Raw genomic sequence first — 21,420 nt, forward strand, 5'->3', positions numbered from 1 at the left:
CAAAGCATTGCCAGAGATAAATGATTATGTTGTACCAATATGTTGAATAGTATAAAATATAACTTTATGCATGTATGTCAAGTAGAATTAATACAGCATTGTATAAATTAATTTATGTAAAATTGTTGGACTACATTATGCTTTAACATCTCTTGTTTTTCATTTTTTTTTCTTTTCTGTACATGATAACAAATGTATTATTTTGTCTTTGAACAGTGTTTTGGATCATAAATAAAAATAATTAAAAAAAAATGGTGTGTTCTATCTGTACCATGAAATAAATATTTGGGATTTCATATTCTTAACTTTGGAGAGTCTGGTCTTTGTTGTCATCTATAGAGAGTAACAGTAATGCAGAATGCTGTTTATTAGTGTAGAATTTGTGCTGTGCTGACACTAGTATTTTTAGCACATTTTATCAAATATGTTGTAATACTGTTTGACAAGTGCAGTTAATAGTTAATTTGTCACATTTTTTAATCTCCATTTCAAGAGCTGCTTCTTGCAACACCTTTCATGGTATGAAAACAATGCTGCATAGTAACCAGTAGATTAAATCTAAAAATATTTTATGATTCATATAGAACAAGCAAATTTTAAACAACATATGTGTCATCGGGTCACCCAATCTATTTAGCTAGCTCCCAGTAGTGCACTACTTCTCCTTCAACAAAGGTTACATAAAGAATGAAACATTTGATAATATAAGTAAATTGGAAAGTTGTTTAAAATTGTATGTTCTGAAATCGTGAAATAAAAGTGATGGGTTTCATGTTTTGTTTTTTTTTTACCTAAAGACTGATTTTAGTGTTTTGTATTGTTTCTTGTAAATAGTCTAGCATTTGGCCAGTGTATCAGTGTTTAACTTCTCTAGTAACCATTCAGATTTTTAGGTAAAAGGCTGCCAGTTACTTTTTAGGGTGTGTACGACTATTATTCCATTCTTTCACTAAAGGTTCAGCCAGTCTAGCAAGTTTTTTTTTTCTTCCTGAAACAAGCTTTAGGAATCGTACATGTATACACTTTTTTAATCTTAGATGATTACAGTACATTGGTATTTGTGTAATGGCAACAGACTTTGAGTCAATACAGTCGTCAAGGAGTGTTCAGAGTGCAGATATTAAATACCCCAACTCAGCGTCGACGAGGTATGAATGAGAAGTTATTCCTCCAAAGAGGGCATGTTATTTATTTTGTTTCTACTTTATTAATTTTTTCAATGAGTTTTCACAAAAGGTGTTTAACATAACAAAGAATGTATTACAAAACTGTAAACAGAGATATTGTTTGCTGAAACTATACAAACATAACAAAATTAAAGGGATAAACTTTTGTTGACTGCCTCCTTATCTCATATCTTTTGACAGACTTGCAATTCAGGCAATTAGTGCTGACTCTTAAATAATTTCACGTGCTTGAGCACAATGTTATCTATTTAAAACACATGAACTAACGCTCTCTAGCTGTGAAAAACTGTCAAATGCAGAGGCGGCCTTCAATGGCTTAGAAATTAGCTTATGAGCCTACCTAGGTTTAGCTTTCAACAAAGGATAACAAGGGAACAAAGCAAATTTGATGATTAAAGTAAATTAGAAAGTTGTTTAAAATTACATGCCCTGTCTGAATCATGAAAGTTTAATTTGGACTTTACTATCCCTTTAAGTCATAAGCTGATTTCTAACTAAGCACACAATTCAACCAAGGTTTCAAGGAATACAAAGTGCTTTGCAGCTTTTGTCAGAGAGTGGAAAAAAAGAGGAAAGTGAAACAAAATATTATTTCATGGGAATGAAGTAGGGATAGAGAGATAAGCATGTAGGCTGCTCAATAGTGGATGATCACTAATGCCCAGTGTTTACTACAGATTTTAATGAGGTGCAGAATTGTTCCAGATATCGCTAATAAATTTGTAAGCCTGCATTTGTCCCGTGCTCAGAAAAATTGAGCCTTTCCGGTTGTAAGGATTGTTTGACCATTGCCATGCCTGATGCACTAATATTTAGTTAGAGGTATAGCTGACTTCCAGATGTATAATTCTTTTGTACTGCTCAACATAATAATGGGGAAGGTCTTTTTGGTCCTGTTTTTCCAATTTAGGTGAAAGCTAATTGTGCGATTCTACAGGTCAGACACACCAAGTTCTCAACGACCTGGCATCCCTACCAATGGTACAAGTATTTATTTACCTTTATTTCTCTTGTAAGATGTATCGAGTCCACGGATTCATCCATACTTGTGGGATATTCTCCTTCCCTACAGGAAGTGGCAAAGAGAGCACCCACAGCAGAGCTGTCTATATAGCTCCTCCCTTAGCTCCGCCCCCCCAGTCATTTTCTTTGCTGGCTTAACTGCTAGGAAGGGTAAAGTGAGTGTGGTGACAAAAATGTTAGTTTTTTATTTCTCAAGCAAAAGTTTGTTATTTTAAACCGGAGTGTACTATTTACTCTCTGGCAGAAAAGAGATGAAGATTTCTGCAGGGATGATGATTTTAGCACTTTGTAACTAAAATCCACTGCTGTTCTCACAAGGACTGAAGAGTACAGGAAAACTTCAGTTTGGGGGAACAGTTTGCAGGCTAAACTGCTTTGAGGTATGTTCAGTCTAATTTTTTTTAGACAGACTGTGTTAATTCTAGAAAAGGCTGACAATATCCCCATGAGGGAAGGGTAAGCTGTATTCAGAGACTTAGTAAGAATCCCAGCTTGCACAAATGGCTCATTAGTTACTGGTGACACTGATAAAAGAAAAAAGTTTTTATTATTATTTCAATAACGTTTTCTCTTGTTAAGTGTATTCAGTCCACGGGTCATCCATTACTTATGGGATATATTCCCTTCCCAACAGGAAGTTGCAAAAGGATCACCCAAGCAGAGCTGCTATATAGCTCCTCCCCTCACATGTCATACCCAGTCATTCTCTTGCAACTGACATAGTAGGAAGGTGTGAGAGGAGTGTGGATTTTTTATACTTAATTATTTCTTCAATCAAAAGTTTGTTATTTTAAATGGCACCGGAGTGTGCTGTTATTGTCTCTCAGGCAGTATTTAGAAGAAGAATCTGCCTGCGTTTTCTATGATCTTAGCAGAAGTAACTAAGATCCACTGGCTGTTCTCGCACATTCTGAGGAGTGGGGTAACTTCAGAAAGGGAATAGCATGCGGGGTCCCCTGCAGATGAGGTATGTGCAGTAGAATATTTTTCTAAGGAATGGAATTGACTAAGAAAATATTGCTGATACCGATGTAATGAGTACAGCCTTAAATGCAGTAGCGACTGGTATCAGGCTGATGAATGTATGTACAATAAGTAATTTTCTAAGGAATGGAATTTGACTAAGAAAATACTGTTAATACTGAAGTAATGTATGAGCCTTAACTGCAGTAGAAGCGACTGGTAGCAGGCTTATTAATAACACTACCTAACTTTTAAAGTGCATGTTTAAAACGTTTACTGGCATGTTATTCGTTTTTTGTGAGGTACTTTGGTGATAAATCTTTTGGGGCATGATTTTCCACATGGCTGTCGTTTATTTCTACATAGAAACGGTTAACTGAGGTTTCCCACTGTTGTAATATGAGTGGGAGGGGCCTATTTTAGCGCTTTTTTGCGCAGTAAAAATTCAGTTACAGTCTTCCTGCTTCTTCCTCCTTGATCCAGGACGTCTCTAGAGAGCTCAGGGGTCTTCAAAATTCATTTTGAGAGAGGTAATCAGTCACAGCAGACCTGTGACAGTGTGTTTGACTGTGATAAAAACGTTAATTGTTAAATGGATTATCCGTTTTTGGGTATTAAGGGGTTAATCATCCATTTGCTAGTGGGTGCAATGCTTTGCTAACTTAATACATTTACTGTGAAAATTGGGTTGCTATGACTGATTTGGTTCATTGTTATTTCAACTGTGACGATTTTTTGTGCTTCTTAAAGGCGCAGTAGCGTTTTTTATATTGCTTGTAAACTTATTTGAAAGGATTTTCCATGCTTGCTAGTCTCATTGCTAGTCTGTTTAAACATGTCTGACACAGATGAATCTGTTTGTTCACTATGTTTGAAGGCCAATGTGGAGCCCCACAGAAATATGTGTACTAAATGTATTGATGTCACTTTGAATAAAAGTCAATTTTTATCTGTAAAGAAATTATCACCAGACAACGAGGGGGAAGTTATGCCGACTAACTCTCCTCACGTGTCAGTACCTTCGCCTCCCGCTCAGGAGGCGCGTGATATTGTGGCGCCAAGTACATCAGAGAGGCCCATACAAATCACTTTGCAAGACATGGCTGCTGTTATGACAGAGGTATTGTCTAAATTGCCTGAATTAAGAGGCAAGCGCGATAGCTCTGGGTTAAGGACAGAGCGCGCTGATGATGTGAGAGCCATGTCCGATAATGCGTCACAATTTGCAGAACATGAGGACGGAGAGCTTCATTCTGTGGGTGACGGATCTGATCCAGGGAGACCGGATTCAGAGATTTCTAATTTTAAATTTAAGCTTGAGAACCTCCGTGTATTGCTAGGGGAGGTATTAGCGGCTCTGAATGATTGTAACACGGTTGCAATTCCAGAAAAAATATGTAGGTTGGATAGATACTTTGCGGTACCGGTGTGTACTGACGTTTTTCCTATACCTAAAAGGCTTACAGAAATTATTAGCAAGGAGTGGGATAGACCCGGTGTGCCCTTTTCCCCTCCTCCGATATTTAGAAAAATGTTTCCAATAGACGCCAACACACGAGACTTATGGCAGACGGTCCCTAAGGTGGAGGGAGCAGTTTCTACTTTAGCTAAACGTACCACTATCCCGGTGTAGGATAGTTGTGCTTTTTCGGATCCAATGGATAAAAAATTAGAAGGTTACCTTAAGAAAATGTTTGTTCAACAAGGTTTTATCTTACAGCCCCTTGCATGCATTGCTCCTGTCACTGCTGCTGCGGCATTCTGGTTTGAGTCTCTGGGAGAGGCCATTCGCACAGCTCCATTGGATGAGATTATGGCCAAGCTTAAAGCACTTAAGCTAACTAATGCATTTGTTTCTGATGCCGTTGTACATTTAACCAAACTAACGGCTAAGAACTCCGGATTCGCCATCCAGGCGCGCAGAGCACTATGGCTTAAATCCTGGTCAGCTGACGTGACTTCTAAATCTAAATTGCTTAATATTCCTTTCAAGGGGCAGACCTTATTCGGGCCCGGCTTGAAAGAAATTATTGCTGACATTACTGGAGGTAAGGGTCATACTCTTCCTCAGGACAGGGCCAAATCAAAGGCCAAACAGTCTAATTTTCGTGCCTTTCGTAACTTCAAGGCAGGAGCAGCATCAACTTCCTCTGCTCCAAAACAGGAAGGAACTGTTGCTCGTTACAGACAGGGCTGGAAAGCTAACCAGCCCTGGAACAAGGGCAAGCAGGCCAGAAAACCTACTTCTACCCCTAAGACAGCATGAAGAGAGGGCCCCCTATCCGGAAATGGATCTAGTGGGGGGCAGACTATCTCTTCGCCCAGGCTTGGGCAAGAGATGTCCAGGATCCCTGGGCGTTGGAGATCATATCTCAGGGACATCTTCTGGACTTCAAAGCTTCTCCTCCACAAGGGAGATTTCATCTTTCAAGGTTATCAGCAAACCAAATAAAGAAAGAGGCATTTCTACGCTGTGTACAAGACCTCTTAGTAATGGGGGTGATCCACCCAGTTCCGCGGACGGAACAAGGGCAAGGGTTTTACTCAAATCTGTTTGTGGTTCCCAAGAAAGAGGGAACCTTCAGACCAATCTTGGACCTAAAAATCTTAAACAAATTCCTAAGAGTTCCATCATTCAAAATGGAAACTATTCGAACCATCCTACCCATGATCCAAGAGGGTCAATACATGACCACAGTAGACTTAAAGGATGCCTACCTTCATATACCGATTCACAAAGATCATCATTATCGGTACCTAAGATTTGCCTTTCTAGACAGGCATTACCAGTTTGTAGCTCTTCCCTTCGGGTTAGCTACGGCCCCGAGAATTTTTACAAAGATTCTGGGCTCACTCCTAGCGGTGCTAAGACCGCGAGGCATAGTGGTGGCTCCGTACCTAGACGATATTCTGATACAAGCGTCAAGTTTTCAAATTGCCAAGTCTCATACAGAGATAGTTCTGGCATTTCTGAGGTCGCATGGGTGGAAGGTCAACGTGGAAAACAGTTCTCTATCACCACTCACAAGAGTCTCCTTCCTAGGGACTCTGATAGATTCTGTAGAAATGAAAATTTACCTGACGGAGGCCAGGTTATCAAAACTTTTAAATGCTTGCCGTGTCCTTCATTCCATTCCACGCCCGTCAGTAGCTCAGTGCATGGAAGTAATCGGCTTAATGGTAGCGGCAATGGACATAGTACCATTTGCGCGCCTGCATCTCAGACCTCTGCAATTATGCATGCTAAATCAGTGGAATGGGGATTACTCAGATTTGTCCCCTCTACTAAATCTGGATCAAGAGACCAGAGATTCTCTTCTCTGGTGGCTTTCTCGGGTCCATCTGTCCAAGGGGATGACCTTTCGCAGGCCAGATTGGACAATTGTAACAACAGATGCCAGCCTTCTAGGTTGGGGCGCAGTCTGGAACTCCCTGAAGGCTCAGGGATTATGGACTCAGGAGGAGAAACTCCTCCCAATAAATATTCTGGAGTTGAGAGCAATATTCAATGCTCTTCTAGCTTGGCCTCAGTTAGCAACACTGAGGTTCATCAGATTTCAGTCGGACAACATCACGACTGTGGCTTACATCAACCATCAAGGGGGAACCAGGAGTTCCCTAGCGATGTTGGAAGTCTCAAAGATAATTCGCTGGGCAGAGTCTCACTCTTGCCACCTGTCAGCGATCTACATCCCAGGCGTGGAGAACTGGGAGGCGGATTTTCTAAGTCGCCAGACTTTTCATCCGGGGGAGTGGGAACTTCATCCGGAGGTCTTCGCTCAACTGATTCATCGTTGGGGCAAACCAGATCTGGATCTCATGGCGTCTCGCCAGAACGCCAAGCTTCCTTGTTACGGATCCAGGTCCAGGGACCCGGGAGCGGCGCTGATAGATGCTCTGACAGCCCCTTGGGTCTTCAACATGGCTTATGTGTTTCCACCATTTCCGATGCTACCTCGACTGATTGCCAAGATCAAACAGGAGAGAGCATCAGTGATTCTGATAGCGCCTGCGTGGCCACGCAGGACCTGGTATGCAGACCTAGTGGAAATGTCTTCCTGTCCACCATGGTCTCTACCTCTGAGGCAGGACCTTCTAATACAAGGTCCTTTCAAACATCCAAATCTAATTTCTCTGAGGCTGACTGCATGGAGATTGAACGATTGATCCTATCAAAGCGTGACTTCTCGGAGTCAGTTATTGATACCTTAATACAGGCACGGAAGCCTGTTACCAGAAAAAATTTACCATAAGATATGGCGTAAATATTTATATTGGTGCGAATTCCAAGGGTTACTCATGGAGTAAGGTTAGGATTCCTAGGATATTGTCCTTTCTACAAGAGGGTTTAGAAAAGGGCTTATCTGCTAGTTCGTTAAAGGGACAGATTTGTGCTCTGTCTATTCTCTTACACAAACGTTTGGCAGAAGTTCCAGACGTCCAGGCTTTTTGTCAGGCTTTGGCTAGGAATAAGCCTGTGTTTAAGACTGTTGCTCCTCCGTGGAGCTTAAACTTGGTTCTTAAAGTTCTTCAAGGGGTTCCGTTTGAACCCCTTCATTCCATTGATATTAAGCTTTTATCTTGGAAAGTTCTGTTTTTGATGGCTATTTCCTCGGCTCGAAGAGTCTCTGAGTTATCGACCTTACATTGTGATTCTCCTTATCTGATTTTCCATTCAGACAAGGTAGTTCTGCGTACTAAACCTGGGTTTTTACCTAAGGTAGTTTCTAACAGGAATATCAATCAGGAGATTGTTGTTCCATCATTATGTCCTAATCCTTCTTCAAAGAAGGAACGACTTTTGCATAATCTGGACGTAGTCCGTGTCCTGAAGTTCTATTTACAGGCAACTAAAGATTTTCGTCAAACTTCTTCCCTGTTTGTCGTGTACTCTGGTCAGAGGAGAGGTCAAAAAGCTTCGGCAACCTCTCTCTCCTTTTGGCTTCGTAGCATAATACGTTTAGCCTATGAGACTGCTGGACAGCAGCCCCCTGAAAGAATTACAGCTCATTCCACTAGAGCTGTGGCTTCCACCTGGGCCTTTAAGAATGAGGCCTCTGTTGAACAGATTTGCAAGGCTGCAACTTGGTCTTCGCTTCACACTTTTTCAAAATTTTACAAATTTGACACTTTTGCTTCTTCGGAGGCTGTTTTTGGGAGAAAGGTTCTACAGGCAGTGGTTCCTTCCGTTTAAGTTCCTGCCTTGTCCCTCCCATCATCCGTGTACTTTGGCTTTGGTGTTGGTATCCCATAAGTAATGGATGACCCGTGGACTGAATACACTTAACAAGAGAAAACATAATTTATGCTTACCTGATAAATTTATTTCTCTTGTAGTGTATTCAGTCCACGGCCCGCCCTGTCTTTTTAAGGCAGATCTAAATTTTAATTAAAACTCCATTCACCACTGCACCCTATGGTTTCTCCTTTCTTGTCTTGTTTCGGTCGAATGACTGGATATGACATGTGAGGGGAGGAGCTATATAGCAGCTCTGCTTGGGTGATCCTCTTGCAACTTCCTGTTGGGAAGGGAATATATCCCATAAGTAATTGATGACCCGTGGACTGAATACACTACAAGAGAAATACATTTATCAGATAAACATAAATTATGTTTTTTTGAGGGACTTTAAGGGGTCTTTGTGGCTTGTTTAAGGGTTATTAACTCACATGGCTAGTTTAGGAAGCACTCTGTTGTGTTTCTATTAGGCCCCATGACATTGAGTGAGGTGGGAGGGGCCTATATTCAGGCCTCAGTTGCGCAGTTTCTTTTCCTCAGAGACATCCAGCTGCTTCTCCAGAGGGTCCTGCTGTGTTTGAGGGCTGTAAAGAAGTTTTTTCCCCCCACAAATTGTTCATAAAGGGTAGGTAGGAGCCACAACAGAGCTGTGGCAAGGTGCTGAACGTTTTTTACTGGTTTTTGACGTTTTGTCAATCCGGTTTTTACATTAAGGGGTTAATTGTTTATTTGCATAGCTGTGCAAAGTTACTAAGGCTTTATGATGCTACTGTAAAAATTTTGTTGAGTTTACTGCTTTTTTACACTGTTTTGCAGAGTTTGTGCAGCTTCTTTTCTCTTAAAGGCACAGTACTGTTTTTTTTTCAAAGTATTATTTACTTTGAATAAAGTGTTTTCCAAGCTTGCTTGTTTCATTACTAGCCTGTTTAACATGTCTGACACTAAGGAAAATCCTTGTTTAATGTGTTTAGAAGCCATTGTAGAACCCCCTCTCAGAATGTGTCCCATTTGCACTGATATGTCTATAAATTATAAAGCGCATATTTTAGCAATGAAAAATATAGCAATAGATGATTCTCAGACAGAAGGAAATGAGTTTTTGACATCTAGCTCTCCCCAAGTGTCACAACCAGTAACGCCCGCACAAGTGATGCCAAGTACCTCTAATGCGTCAAATTCATTTACTTTACAAGACATGGCCACAGTTATGAATAAAACCCTCACAGAGGTTTTCTCTAAACTGCCTGGTTTACAAGGAAAGCGTGACAGCTCTGGGTTAAGTAAAGCTGAGCAGTCTGACGCTTTAGTAGCTGTATCTGATATACCCTCACAATGTTCTGAAGTAGGGGTAAGGGATTTGTTATCTGAGGGAGAAATTTCTGATTCAGGAAAGACTCTCCCTCAGACAGATTCTGACATGACGGCCTTTAAATTTAAGCTTGAACACCTCCGCTTATTGCTCAGGGAGGTATTAGCGACTCTAGATGATTGTGACCCAATAGTGGTTCCAGAGAAATTGTGTAAAATGGACAAATACTTAGAGGTTCTTAGAGGTTACCTGTTTACACTGATGTTTTTCCAGTCCCTAAGAGGATTGTGAATATTGTTACTAAGGAGTGGGATAAACCAGGTATTCCGTTTGCTCCCCCTCCTGTTTTTAAGAAAATGTTTCTACTCTATCTAAGCGTACAACTATACCTATTGAAGACAGTTGTGCTTTCAAAGATCCTATGGATAAAAAATTTTTGTTCATCAAGGTTTTCTTCTCCAACCTATTGCGTGCATTGTTCCTTGTAACTACTGCAGCTGCTTTCTGGTTCGAGGCTCTAGAAGAGGCTCTTCAGATGGAGACTCCATTAGAGGATATTATGGATAGAAATAAGGTTCTTAAGTTGGCTAATTCTTTCATTACAGATGCAGCTTTCCAACTGACTAAGTTAGCAAAGAATTCAGGTTTTGCCATTTTAACATGCAGGGCGTTATGGCTTAAGTCCTGGTCTGCTGATGTATCATCAAAATCTAAACTTTTGAACATCCCTTTCAAAGGAAAGACCCTATTTGGGCCTGAACTGAAAGAGATGATTTCAGACATCACTGGAGGGAAAGGCCATGCTCTCCCTCAGGATAAAACAAATAAATTGAGGACCAAACAAAATAATTTTCGTTCCTTTCGGAATTTCAAGGGTGGTCCCGCTTCAGCTTCCCCTGCTGCAAAGCAAGAGGGGAATTTTGCCCAATCCAAGTCAGTCTGGAGACCTAACCAGGCTTGGAACAAGGGCAAACAGGCCAAGAAGCCTGCAGCTGCCTCTAAGACAGCATGAAGGGGTAGCCCCCGATCCGGGACCGGATCTAGTAGGGGGCAGAATCTCTCTTCGCTCAGGCTTGGGCAAGAGATGTCCACGATTCCTGGGCTTTAGAAATTGTGTCCCAGGGATATCTTCTGGACTTCAAAGACTCTCCCCCAAGGGGAGGTTTCACACTTCTCAATTGTCTGCAAACCAGACAAAGAGAGAGGCGTTCTTATGCTGTGTAGAAGACCTACATACCATGGGAGTGATCCGCCCAGTTCCAAAAGCGGAACAAGGGCTAGGGTTTTACTCAAACCTGTTTGTGGTTCCCAAAAAAGAGGGAACTTTCAGACCAATCTTAGATCTCAAAATTCTAAACAAGTTCCTCAGAGTACCATCGTTCAAGATGGAGACTATTCGGACTATTCTACCTCTGATCCAGGAGGGTCAATATATGACTACCGTGGACCTAAAGGATGCGTATCTACACATCCCTATTCACAGAGATCATCATCAGTTCCTCAGATTCGCCTTTCTGGACAGACATTACCAGTTTGTGGCCCTTCCCTTCGGGTTGGCCACGGCTCCCAGAATTTTTACAAAGGTGCTAGGGTCCCTTTTGGCGGTTCTAAGACCCCTGGGCATAGCAGTGGCGCCTTATCTAGACGACATCTTAATTCAGGCGTCGACTTTCCAGCTAGCCAAGTCTCACACAGACATCGTGTTGGCTTTTCTGAGATCTCATGGGTGGAAGGTGAACATAAAAAAGAGTTCTCTCTTCCTTCTCACAAGAGTTTCTTTCCTAGGGACTCTAATAGACTCGGTAGAAATGAAAATATTTCTGATGGAGGTCAGAAAATCAAAACTCTTAACCACTTGCCGAGCTCTTCATTCCATTCCTCAACCATCAGTGGCTCAGTGTATGGAGGTAATCGGTCTCATGGTAGCGGCAATGGACATAGTTCCTTTTGCCCGTCTACACCTCAGACCACTGCAACTATGCATGCTCAAACAGTGGAATGGAGATTATGCAGATTTATCTCCTCAACTGCATCTAGACCAGAAGACCAGAGACTCAATTCTCTGGTGGTGTTCTCAGGACCACCTGTCTCAGGGAATGTGTTTCCGCAGGCCAGAGTGGCTCATTGTAACGACAGATGCCAGCCTGCTAGGCTGGGGTGCTGTCTGGAACTCCCTGAAAGCACAGGGCTTATGGTCTTGGGAAGAAACTCTCCTCCCGATAAACATACTAGAACTGTGAGCGATATTCAATGCGCTTCAGGCGTGGCCTCAGCTAGCTGCGGCCAAATTCATCAGATTTTAGTCGGACAACATCACGACTGTAGCTTATGTCAATCATTAAGGAGGAACACAGAGTTCTCTAGCGATGATGGAGGTAACCAAAATAATCCGGTGGGCGGAGGATCACTCTTGCCATCTCTCGGCAATACATATCCCAGGGGTAGAGAACTGGGAGGCGGATTTCCTAAGTCGTCAGACTTTTCATCCAGGGGAGTCGGACCTCCATCCGGAGGTATTTGCCCAGCTAACCCAGCTATGGGGCACACCAGAATTAGATCTGATGGTGTCCCGTCAGAATGCCAAACTTCCTTGTTACGGGTCCAGGTCCCGGGATCCCCAGGTGGTACTGATAGATGCTCTAGCAGTACCCTGGTCCTTCAATCTGGCTTATGTATTTCCACCGTTTCCTCTACTCCCATGTCTGGTTGCCAGAATCAAGCAGGAGAGGGCTTCGGTACTTCTGATAGCACCTGCGTGGCCACGCAGGACTTGGTATGCAGACCTAGTGGACATGTCATCTGTTCCACCGTGGACTCTGCCAATGAGGCAGGACCTTCTAATCCAAGGTCCATTCACGCATCCAAATCTAATTTCTTTGCGTCTGACTGCTTGGAGATTGAACGCCTGATTCTATCAAAGCGTGGTTTCCCTGAGTCGGTTATTGATAAGATTTGGCGCAAATATTTTTATTGGTGTGAATCCAAGGGTTACTCATGGAGTAAGATTAGGATTCCTAGAATATTGTCCTTTCTCCAAGAAGGATTAGAGAAGGGATTATCAGCTAGTTCCTTAAAAGGACAGATTTCTGCATTGTCTATTCTTTTACACAAGCGTCTGGCAGATGTTCCAGACGTTCAAGCGTTTAGTCAGGCTTTAGTCAGAATCAAGCCTGTATTCAAACCTGTTGCTCCACCATGCAGCCTAAACTTAGTTCTTAAAGTTCTTCAAGGGGTTCCGTTTGAACCTATGCATTCCATAGATATTAAGCTTCTATCTTGGAAAGTTCTGTTTTTAGTAGCTTTCTCTTCGGCTCAACGAGTTTCTGAGTTATCTGCTTTACAGTGTGACTCACCTTATCTTGTTTTCCATGCAGATAAGGTGGTTTTACGTACCAAACCTGGATTCCTTCCTAAGGTGGTTTCTAATAGGAATATCAATCAGGAAATTATTGTTCCTTCACTGTGTCCTAATCCTTCTTCATAGAAGGAACGTCTGTTGCACAATCTTGATGTGGTTCGTGCTTTAAAATTCTACTTGCAAGCAACCAAAGATTTCCGTCAAACATCTTCATTGTTTGTTGTTTATTCCGGTAAACGGAGAGGTCAAAAGGCTACAGCTACCTCTCTTTCCTTTTGGCTGAAAAGCATCATCCGTTTGGCTTATGAGACTGCTGGCCAGCAGCCTCCTGAAAGAATTACTGCTCATTCTACTAGAGCAGTGGCTTCCACATGGGCTTTTAAAAATGAGGCTTCTGTTGAACAGATTTGTAAGGCGGTGACTTGGTCTTCGCTTCATACTTTATCCAAATTTTCCAAATTCGATACTTTTGCTTCTTCGGAGGCTATTTTTTGGGAGAAAGGTTCTACAAGCAGTGGTGCCTTCCGTTTAAGGTACCTGTCTTGTCCCTCCCTTCAACCGTGTCCTAAAACTTTGGTATTGGTATCCCACAAGTATGGGTGAATCCGTGGACTCGATACATCTTACAAGAGAAAACAGAATTTATGCTTACCTGATAAATTTCTTTCTCTTGTGATGTATCGAGTCCACGGCCCGCCCTGTCTGTTTAAGACAGGTAGTATATTTTTATTTGAAAAACTTCAGTCACCTCTGCACCTTATAGTTTCTCCTTTTTCTTCCTAGCCTTCAGTCGAATGACTGGGGTGGCGGAGCTAAGGGAGAAGCTATATAGACGGCTCTGCTGTGGGTGCTCTCTTTGCCACTTCCTGTAGGGAAGGAGAATATCCCACAAGTATGGATGAATCCGTGGACTTGATACATCACAAGAGAGAGAAATTTATCAGGTAAGCATAAATTCTGTTTTTGTCATCTGAAATAGCTGCCTTTTCTGTTAAAATCTTCACCTATACTAACAATTTCAATACTGCAGTAAATACTGCCAAAACCCCATGTAAACAAGAGGCATTAGAAAAAAAGTAGCCTCCTAAAGGTGGGGTTGGAAAGTGAGAGAGCCTAGACATTTTTCAATGGTGTTCCTGCATCAACATCAAATCCCTTTAAAGGGGAGACATTTTTTAACCCCTTAACGATTATCCATATACAGAGTATGTCAGCACTTGTTTCTAGTGCAAGTCTTGCTGATGTCGGCAAGACCTCACTATAACTGTATGCCTCCGAAGTGAGGCATTCAGTATTAGCTCTGGCAAACCTGAGGTATGAAACCCCTTAATGACCATGCAATGTTCAGGGTATGCCGGTTGTTAAGGGGTTAATGTACAATGTCTATTGACGATGTGGGGGTTTCCATTTCTGTTAAGTGGAAGTGTACACTGCAGATTTCACATGCCTAACCCTGCAACATATCTGTCCCTAATTGGCCTGAGGGATGAAATGAGGAACTGCAAAACAGTCATTATTTTTGCTATCAAAATGACTGTGGCTAACCTTGTCTTCTGCAGTAACAAGTCTGGATTGGTAATTGATGGAGGTAGCTTGACCTCCATCAAATAATAGCGGTGTGTGTTAATTAAAGACAAAAAAAACAATTTCATTTATAGGCTTAAATGGACAGTGATGTCAAAATGTATCTGATTCAGACAGAGCATACAATTTTCCAGTTTACTTCTATTATTTAATTTGCATCATTCTCTTGGTATCCTTTGTTGGAAAGCATACCTAGGCTCTGGGAACAGCAATGTACTACTGGGAGTTAGTTGCCTATTGGTGCCTGCACATATGACTCTTTTCATTGTCTCACTCAGGGTGTTCAGCTAGCTCCCATCAATGCATTGCTGCACCTTTTAACAAAGGATACCAAAGAAAGAAGCAAATTTGATAATGAAAGTAAATTGAAAAGTTGTTTAAAATTGTATGCTCTATCTGAAACATGAAAGAATAAATTTGGGTTTTGTATCCCTTTTAAAAGAAGTCATAGCTTTTGATATCCCATGTCACTAAATTAGCTTTTGATGCCTAGCAATACTTTTATGTACAAGATGGATAAGAGTTGTAGATATATTTGATTTATATCATTTCTTTTGGGCAGGTATGGGATGAGACATAAATGGACATCTTATGAATCCAGCTTCTGAATGATGAGACCTGACCTATGGATTTAGCTCTTAAGGATATGCACTGTAATGTATAAGCACTTGGCTGCCATGAGAAGCACCTTCAGCGGTGACAAGGTTTTCCATCTCAACAAAGTAAATGTGTTTCTGCTGAAATGTCTGGGTTTCCTTTTTGCTATTGTTTTGTTCATGGAATTCTTGCTTTACTACGTTGTGATTGGGCAGTGCAGCTGGCCAGATATTAAGGGTGTGGCAGATCACAACACTGGATCCACTCTGAGGGTCATGTTTTTAGCAGACACACACCTTCTTGGAGAAATCAGGGGCCACTGGTTTGACAAATTACGAAGGTGAGGTCATAATTTCGAATTTATTCTGTGGATCCTAAATCATGTGTAGGATTAATGGGACGATATACTGTAACAGTTTCTCCTTTCTAATGTGTCCCTGACTATCCATTTGGAGTGTATGATATTGTTTACAAATAGCTTGTTTCGCTTTATTTTTTCATTTGAAATAGCTGTGTATACCTGTGGAAACCACCAACTATATTAAAAAAATGAATACTGCGGGTGCTCTGAAGTAAAACTCTGTGAACAAGTGGCAGCAGCAGCCAAGTGAGGGCTGTAGACATAGGAACTAAAATGGTGATTTTTCAATTGTTGTCTCTAAGGGTTCAATTTATCAAAGCGTCAATCTCAGTGCATTTGCCGGCGTCAATACACTCGCCAGACATTGCTGACGCGGATCTGAATACGATCCCCTTATTTGTAAAAAAAGCCGTCAAAAACACGCGCGTCAAGTACGGTGTGAAGAGCATCGGACTGGTGTTAACTAACAGTCATTGATGTTGCTGTTATTCAGGTTTTTCCAAACTTTATTTATACCATTTCATTACTGTCTATGAACAAGCACATTTCTCTAAAGCTAATCTCAACAAACAATATCTCATAGAAAGTTATTTTTATATGTATTTGTTATACCCACAAATCTGTTATATGATACTTTCACATAAATGAATGTGTATTTGTATTTATAGAAGTCATGATATGCTTTTATCTCATATTTTTTTTTATAAAGGATTATTAATGCTAGAATTTTTACATATATCTTTGCACATACTTGTGTGTGTATGTATGTATGTATATATATATGTGTGTATGTATGTATGTATATATATATATATATATATGTGTGTATATATATATATATGTATATATATATATGTGTGTGTGTGTATATATATATATATATATATATATATATATATATATATATATATATATATACACAGATAGCCCTCAGTTTATGCCGGGGTTAGGTTCCAGATGGAATGGTTGTAAATCGAAACTGTTGTAAATTGAAACCCAGTTTATAATGTAAGTCAATGGGAAGTTAGGTAGGTAGGTTCCAGGCCCCTCTCAAAATTGTCATAAGTAACACCCAATACATTATTTTTAAAGCTTTGAAATAAAGACTTTAAATGCTAGACAGCATTATAAACCTAATAAAATAATCACACAACACAGAATATATAATTAAACTAAGTTAAATGAACAAAAACATTTGCTAAACGGCATTATAAACCTAATAAAATAATCACACAACACAGACTTCACTTGCATTTTTCTGCAAACAGTTCTTTCTATGCATTCCAATCTGGACTGAGTTATAGACAGGAAGATCTTGTTCCTTTGAAATCTGCTGGATAGCTCAGGTCTGGTTAAACTGATAAATTTCAGCTTGCTTGGCTTTGCTGCAACACAAGCGGACAGCTCCACCTACTGGCTATTTTAATGACTGGAAAAAAAGGTTGTTATTCTGAAACGGTGTAAATTGAACCGTTGTAAAACGAGGGCCACCTGTATATATAATGTGTGTGTATGCGCGTTATGTCAGAAATCTTTTTCAAACATATTTACATGTCCCGAAATTCCTTTTTTTTGTTCTAAACAATGTTGTCTTTCATATCTCTGTGTTTATTTATACCAATATATGTATATAGTGTAAATTTATTATTATTCTGAGCAGGAATAATTGCAATTATAACATGTAATCAGGGTATGATATGCATTTATTTGCAATCAATGGATATTTTAAGAGCTGGGACAGTTTTCTCTCTGCACCTGTGTAACCTCTCCTGATTGCAATCTAGTTTTAAAAACCACCCCTTTACAGGTATTATAATATGGGCTGGCATATAAAATGACATTTCTTACTGAAAAAGAAATTCAAGAGAAGGAAGAAAACACTGAAAATAGTATGACAGTAAAGAGGTGATTTTAATTTCTGCTGTATCTGATTCATGACAGTTTAATGTTAGGTGGGCTATCCCTTTGAGCTATCATCTTAAGATTATATTGAATCAAACATCAATTAGAATTTTGAAAACCTTGTCTAAAATATTACACTGTGTGTCCTAATGTCAGCAATGTTTATCTTTAATTCTAAATTCACATTTACATACTTTCAAAGTATAATACACAATGTAACAAATGGCATTTACAAGTTCTGATGAGTGATCAATGACACAAGTATCGAGCATTTTGATTTGTTAGTGATAGTTTAAAATGTATATTTGAATCAGATTGGCTGATAAATCATGTGATCATGCATATTCCAATCAAAAGTGGTTGAAAAATGAGTGTGTTGGTTGTTTAGGAGTTTGTTTAGTAACTTGTATTACATGGCTTAAACATGGTGCACATATTTTCCCAAAAAATAAAAAGGAAGTTAGCTATATTATGTTGTGTATTTATTTCATTTTTATCTCTCTATTAGTGCGACATAGAAATAATATTGTCCCCTTGCTTTGTAATGAGAGACAAATTTGTAGCATAATCCATAAGTAGTAATGTATTTTTTATTTTTATCCCTATAGCTACTACTGCACCAAATGTGGAACAATAATATTGTTTGATTTAGAAAGGGTATTCAATTTTAATAGAGTTTCTAATTTACTTTTATTATGTAATATACTAAATTCTCTTGCAGCATCGAACATAAGCTTTCTGTATTTTCAGATTCCCATTGACTTCTATGGCATTCGCGGCCTCAAGGGTGGCGGTTTGAACGATAGGTATGCTGCGTCAGAATAGACGCGAGCGTACCTGTTGAATGTTTGATACATTTGGAAAAGGGTCGGATTGAGATCGCGGGATTCAAGTGTATTATCAGTTGAAGCTTTGATAAATCTAGGTCCAAGTATTCACAAAAATATTAAGACAGCCGCACTCAACTGAGGCAGAACAAAATCTGGAAAAACTTCTGTGCTTGTCTACAAGGCCAGTGCTCCTCAGGAGAAATATCCTGTGGCATATCAGTCTGATCCTGACAAAAGACAGTATGGCCCCAAAATACCAGGCTATTCTCCACTAAATGAGGTGAAGCAACAAACTCCATACGTATGTTTCTTTTTTGGCAGGATCAGACGGATATTTCTCCTCTGTGAAAGGCATAATGAGCTAAAATAGACCGCACCCTGAGTGGCACAGGCCTTGTGGAAGTTATTTCAGCTATTGTTCTGTTTTAGTTGAGTGTGTATCTAGGTAAAAGGGGAACCTAGATGTGGACCCCTTTCTGCAAGCTCAGTCCATTAAAATGGGTTAAGGTTTTAATGAGCAAAAACAGCTTCAATTTCATATACAGGGAGTGCAGAATTATTAGGCAAGTTGTATTTTTGAGGATTAATGTTATTATTGAACAACAACCATGTTCTCAATGAACCCAAAAAACTCATTAATATCAAAGCTGAATAGTTTTGGAAGTAGTTTTTAGTTTGTTTTTAGTTATAGCTATTTTAGGGGGATATCTGTGTGTGCAGGTGACTATTACTGTGCATAATTATTAGGCAACTTAACAAAAAACAAATATATACCCATTTCAATTATTTATTTTTTACCAGTGAAACCAATATAACATCTCAACATTCACAAATATACATTTCTGACATTCAAAAACAAAACAAAAACAAATCAGTGACCAATATAGCCACCTTTCTTTGCAAGGACACTCAAAAGCCTGCCATCCATGGATTCTGTCAGTGTTTTGATCTGTTCACCATCAACATTGCGTGCAGCAGCAACCACAGCCTCCCAGACACTGTTCAGAGAGGTGTACTGTTTTCCCTCCTTGTAAATCTCACATTTGATGATGGACCACAGGTTCTCAATGGGGTTCAGATCAGGTGAACAAGGAGGCCATGTCATTAGATTTTCTTCTTTTATACCCTTTCTTGCCAGCCACGCTGTGGAGTACTTGGACGCGTGTGATGGAGCATTGTCCTGCATGAAAATCATGTTTTTCTTGAAGGATGCAGACTTCTTCCTGTACCACTGCTTGAAGAAGGTGTCTTCCAGAAACTGGCAGTAGGACTGGGAGTTGAGCTTGACGCCATCCTCAACCCAAAAAGGCCCCACAAGCTCATCTTTGATGATACCAGCCCAATCCAGTACTCCACCTCCACCTTGCTGGCGTCTGAGTCGGACTGGAGCTCTCTGCCCTTTACCAATCCAGCCACGGGCCCATCCATCTGGCCCATCAAGACTCACTCTCATTTCATCAGTCCATAAAACCTTAGAAAAATCAGTCTTGAGATATTTCTTGGCCCAGTCTTGACGTTTCAGCTTGTGTGTCTTGTTCAGTGGTGGTCGTCTTTCAGCCTTTCTTACCTTGGCCATGTCTCTGAGTATTGCACACCTTGTGCTTTTGGGCACTCCAGTGATGTTGCAGCTCTGAAATATGGCCAAACTGGTGGCAAGTGGCATCTTGGCAGCTGCACGCTTGACTTTTCTCAGTTCATGGGCAGTTATTTTGCGCCTTGGTTTTTCCACACGCTTCTTGCGACCCTGTTGACTATTTTGAATGAAACGCTTGATTGTTCGATGATCACGCTTCAGAAGCTTTGCAATTTTAAGAGTGCTGCATCCCTCTGCAAGATATCTCACTATTTTTTACTTTTCTGAGCCTGTCAAGTCATTCTTTTGACCCATTTTGACAAAGGAAAGGAAGTTGCCTAATAATTATGCACACCTGATATAGGGTGTTGATGTCATTAGACCACACCCCTTCTCATTACAGAGATGCACATCACCTAATATGCTTAATTGGTAGTAGGCTTTCGAGCCTATACAGCTTGGAGTAAGACAACATGCATAAAGAGGATGATGTGGTCAAAATACTCATTTGCCTAATAATTCTGCACTCCCTGTACAAAAGACTAAAGGAGCAATTTACCATACCTTTGATACTCTACATCTAGTATAACAAGTCCTTAGAAACACATTAAGGGTGATCTAATTTTATAGTACTGTGTTCCTCTAAGCCAGGGTTTTTCAAACCACGGGTCGGGAACCATTACTGGGTCGCAACACCATGTTTACTGGGTCGCAACTTGTGTGTTGTTGGAGAGTGTGTGTGGTGTGTTTGTGTGTGTTGTATGAAACTGTGTAGTGTTTGTGTTGTATGAGATTGTGTGTTGTTTGAGAGAGTGTGTGAGTGTGGTGTGTTGTGTGAGAATGTGTAGTATGAGAGAGTGTGTGGCATGTATGTTTTGTTGTATGAGTGTGTGTGTTACCTTTTACAACACTTTTTCGACTACAATCAGTAATAAACTATGCACACATTTTAGTCACTTTGCAAAAAAAATGCAGCTACAGGTATCTTGTTGTATATTACTTGCAAAACTTTCAGGCCAAGTATAAAAATAGGGTTGTGAAGGTATGTGGCATAATGGCACTGGGTCTTGAGAAAAAAAAGTTTAAAGGGACACTGAACCCAATTTTTTTTTGTGATTCAGATAGAGCATGCAATTTTAAGCAACTTTCTAATTTACTCCTATAAGCAATTTTTCTTCGTTCTCTTGTTATCTTTATTTTAAAAAGAAGGCATCCAGGCTTTTTTTTATATTCAGACCTATATACAGCACTTTTTTATTGGTGGATGAATGTATCCACCAATCGGCAAGAACAACCCAGGTTGTTACCAAAAATGGGCCGGCATCTAAACTTACATTCTTGCATTTCAAATAAAGATATCAAGAGAGTGAAGAAAATTTGATCATGGTTGTAAATTAGAAAGTTGCTTAAAATTTCATGCTCTATCTGAATCACGAAAAACATTTGGGTTTAGTATCCTTTTAAATAAACCTGGTTATCAAACCTGTCCTTAGG

The 21,420-nt window shown here is 40.2% G+C and overlaps 1 protein-coding gene across 2 annotated transcripts in view; it reads left to right on the plus strand.

Moving 5' to 3' along the window:
* Positions 1-21,420, plus strand: part of MPPE1 (metallophosphoesterase 1) — a 217,257-nt gene that overhangs the window by 32,896 nt on the left and 162,941 nt on the right. The window contains exons 1-2 of one of the 2 annotated variants that reach the window (XM_053714910.1): positions 985-1,148; positions 15,226-15,600. In XM_053714910.1, coding sequence (XP_053570885.1) covers positions 15,320-15,600 — 281 coding nt within the window. In that variant the 5' untranslated portion in view covers positions 985-1,148; positions 15,226-15,319. Of the gene's footprint in view, positions 1-984; positions 1,149-15,225; positions 15,601-21,420 lie in introns of those variants that run through there. The other variant, XM_053714911.1, reaches the window with a different exon arrangement.

Source organism: Bombina bombina, chromosome 5 (assembly GCF_027579735.1).
Source record: "Bombina bombina isolate aBomBom1 chromosome 5, aBomBom1.pri, whole genome shotgun sequence".
Taxonomy (NCBI): domain Eukaryota; kingdom Metazoa; phylum Chordata; class Amphibia; order Anura; family Bombinatoridae; genus Bombina; species Bombina bombina.